Raw genomic sequence first — 2,648 nt, 5'->3', positions numbered from 1 at the left:
CATATAAGAAACAAGAATGACAAATAAAAAAAAACAATTAAAAATCATCATAAAGGACTGAACAACAAAGTCAAAAAAACAAAAAAAAAAATATGTGGACAAGGTTTCGCACGTGCCTAGCATCAAAGACGTGTGAAATTCACATGCAGTCTTCCCTCGAAAAAGACGTCAAATTTTACATAGCCGGTTCTTGATACCAACTTTTAACTCCTGTTTGTTTTAAGGATTTAGAATGAGTTATAAAGAAAGATTTTTAATTTCATTAATTAATATATTCGTTTCGTTAAATGAAAGAATAGAAATGGAAACTAAATCTCATTAGATCTCACATTTCATGAAATTTTAAAATCCCACATATTTTATAGGATTGTTATGAAAAATAAAGGATTATCTTATTAATCCTAATCATATATCTTTTACCCATTACTGCCGCTCACATCCATCTTCACCACTTACTCCACCGCCGCTCTCCACCACCATGCTCCACCGCTGTTCTCCGCCACCGTCGTGCTCTGCCACCGCCGTGCTCCTCCATCGCTGTTCTTCTCCATCACCGTCGTGCTCCTCCACCTCTGTGCTCCTCCATCGCCGTGCTCCTTCATCACCGTTGTGCTCCTCCACCGCTGTTCTTCTCCATCACCGTCATTCTCCTCCACCACAGGTTTTGTTATCGTGCTTTTTATACTTTAATTTTTTTAGTAGTTCTAGATTTTTATATTAGTTTTAAACTTTTTTTAATTATTTTTGGATTATTTTTACATATTTTTTATTTTTTATATATATTTTTATGTTTTTTATTACTTAATTTTTTAGATTTTTTTAAATTATTACTTTTTTAGGTTATTTTATTATTTATATGTTAGTGGATTGAAGGAAAATGAATAAAATGAAGAAGATTTCAATTCTAATACATATTAACCAACCAAACACGTGATGAGGATTCTCAAATATTCCATTCCATTCCAATTCCAATTCCAAATCATTTAAAAAAAGTTCGTGAAACAAACACAAAGAGGTTTTACAACTTTTACTCCTTAGAAAATATAGATGGTTTCCGCTTAACCCAATTTACAATGACTAAATTGACATATATGTCTCGCTCAACCGGCGTGGCCGTATAAATGAGGACACTCCACTTATCGAAGATGCATGTTAAGACCGACTGAAGGCTGTCAATCTCTCAAAACTTAGAGCGGAATACCACATAATTATTGAAACAATTTTCCGCTTAATTCATTTTCTGACCAAAGAGTAACATAATTCACCTATTAAAGGCTTCAAAAAAAATTTAACTAACACAACCTGATATTAGAAGGGAAGCATAAAAAAAATACTTATTGTCGTCATGATTGTCGTCTTAACTGGCACTTAAACCAATTAATAAAAAAACTGTAATAACTTAATGTTTTGGGTTCAATGAAACTAAATCATGCTTACCCCTATCTTTTACCATCATAATAAAATTAATATTAATCTAATCATCTAAACATGAAAGTTCAATCAATTAAATAAAGTGATGGAATTATGGAAACACTATTCCTTAGAGATGGGAAAAAAAACCGGTTTTGGATCCGACCCAATCAAATCCGGTGACAAAAATCCGGTAAAACCAATCAAAAACTCAATCACATCCAAAACCAGTTCCTACTTTACCCGGTTCTTGACTTATGTTGAACAAACCAAAACGGTTCCTTAAACTGAAGCCCGGTATATCTACCTCTAGCTAGTTCGATGTTAGCGGGCCTTTGTTTATTGGGCATACAAATCCAACCGCAACCAACTTTAGGGCTAGCTTTCATATATCACCAACAACAAACGAACATCAAACATCAACAACAATCATCATCATCATGTCGTCGAAGGTGGTTCTGAAGACCAAAGGCAAATCAACAAAGGGATCAAAGCCGTCCGACGATAACTCACCATCAAAGATCTTGAAAGAATGGAGCACGTGGACCATGAAGAAGGCTAAAGTCATCACCCACTACGGGTTTATTCCGTTGGTCATAATAATCGGCATGAACTCTGAGCCAAAACCCTCGATCTATCAGCTTCTTAGCCCCGTTTGATCGGTTAGTGGTTTTGGGTATTCGTCGACTTCAATCATGTAACGAATTTATTTTGTGTGTATTTGGGGATTTTTAGTTGTTTATTGTGTTTGTGTTCTGAATTGATGGAATTAGTTAGTTGTTGTGATGTGTATTTGACTTTAGTTTTTGTGAATTGCATTGGCACACAGTTATGTTTCTGATTTCTGTTTATTGATGTCTGATGCATTATTGAAATTTAGGCATGTAAACGAACCAAACGAACATGGACAAGGCACGTTTGTGTTCGTGTATTTAACTTTAAACCAACACGAACGCGGATATTTGAAATAGTTATTAATGGCTGGAGATATGTTGGGAAATTGATTTAGTTTAAATCTTAAGATTTTTTTATAAAAGAGGGCTTAGAGTGTGGTAGCGAATTCTTCGATTACAAGGGTTTAAAACGCGGTCGCCTGTTATTTGATAATAAATTTCGAGTGAGGGGAAAAAAATACCAGTTTGAGGTTCGTTTTAGGCCCTAAAATAGGTGGTTGACGCTGCGGCTTGCTCCTTAGTTGCCCCATATTATTTGCAAGTGAACGTTTGATTATATCATAT

At 34.8% G+C, this 2,648-nt stretch overlaps 1 protein-coding gene across 1 annotated transcript; it reads left to right on the top strand.

The window, feature by feature from the left end:
* The first annotated feature begins 1,815 nt into the window (after window positions 1–1,815).
* On the top strand, window positions 1,816–2,170 carry LOC143552077 (mitochondrial import receptor subunit TOM7-1-like). Its single transcript, XM_077042378.1, has one exon. The coding sequence runs from the start codon at window positions 1,851–1,853 to the stop codon at window positions 2,067–2,069; it is 219 nt and encodes a 72-aa protein (XP_076898493.1). The 5' UTR covers window positions 1,816–1,850; the 3' UTR covers window positions 2,070–2,170.
* The last annotated feature ends 478 nt before the right edge of the window (window positions 2,171–2,648 follow it).

This window comes from Bidens hawaiensis, unplaced genomic scaffold (assembly GCF_021521415.1).
Source record: "Bidens hawaiensis isolate Kalapana, Puna unplaced genomic scaffold, B.hawaiensis_p1.1 tig00016760_1, whole genome shotgun sequence".
NCBI classification, from domain to species: domain Eukaryota; kingdom Viridiplantae; phylum Streptophyta; class Magnoliopsida; order Asterales; family Asteraceae; genus Bidens; species Bidens hawaiensis.
This window is presented reverse-complemented; position numbering and strand designations above follow the sequence as displayed.

Excerpts from the sequence above, each read along its gene's own strand:
- LOC143552077 (XM_077042378.1), top strand. The coding sequence starts at position 1,851 with ATGTCGTCGAAGGTGGTTCTGAAGACCAAAGGCAAATCAACAAAGGGA.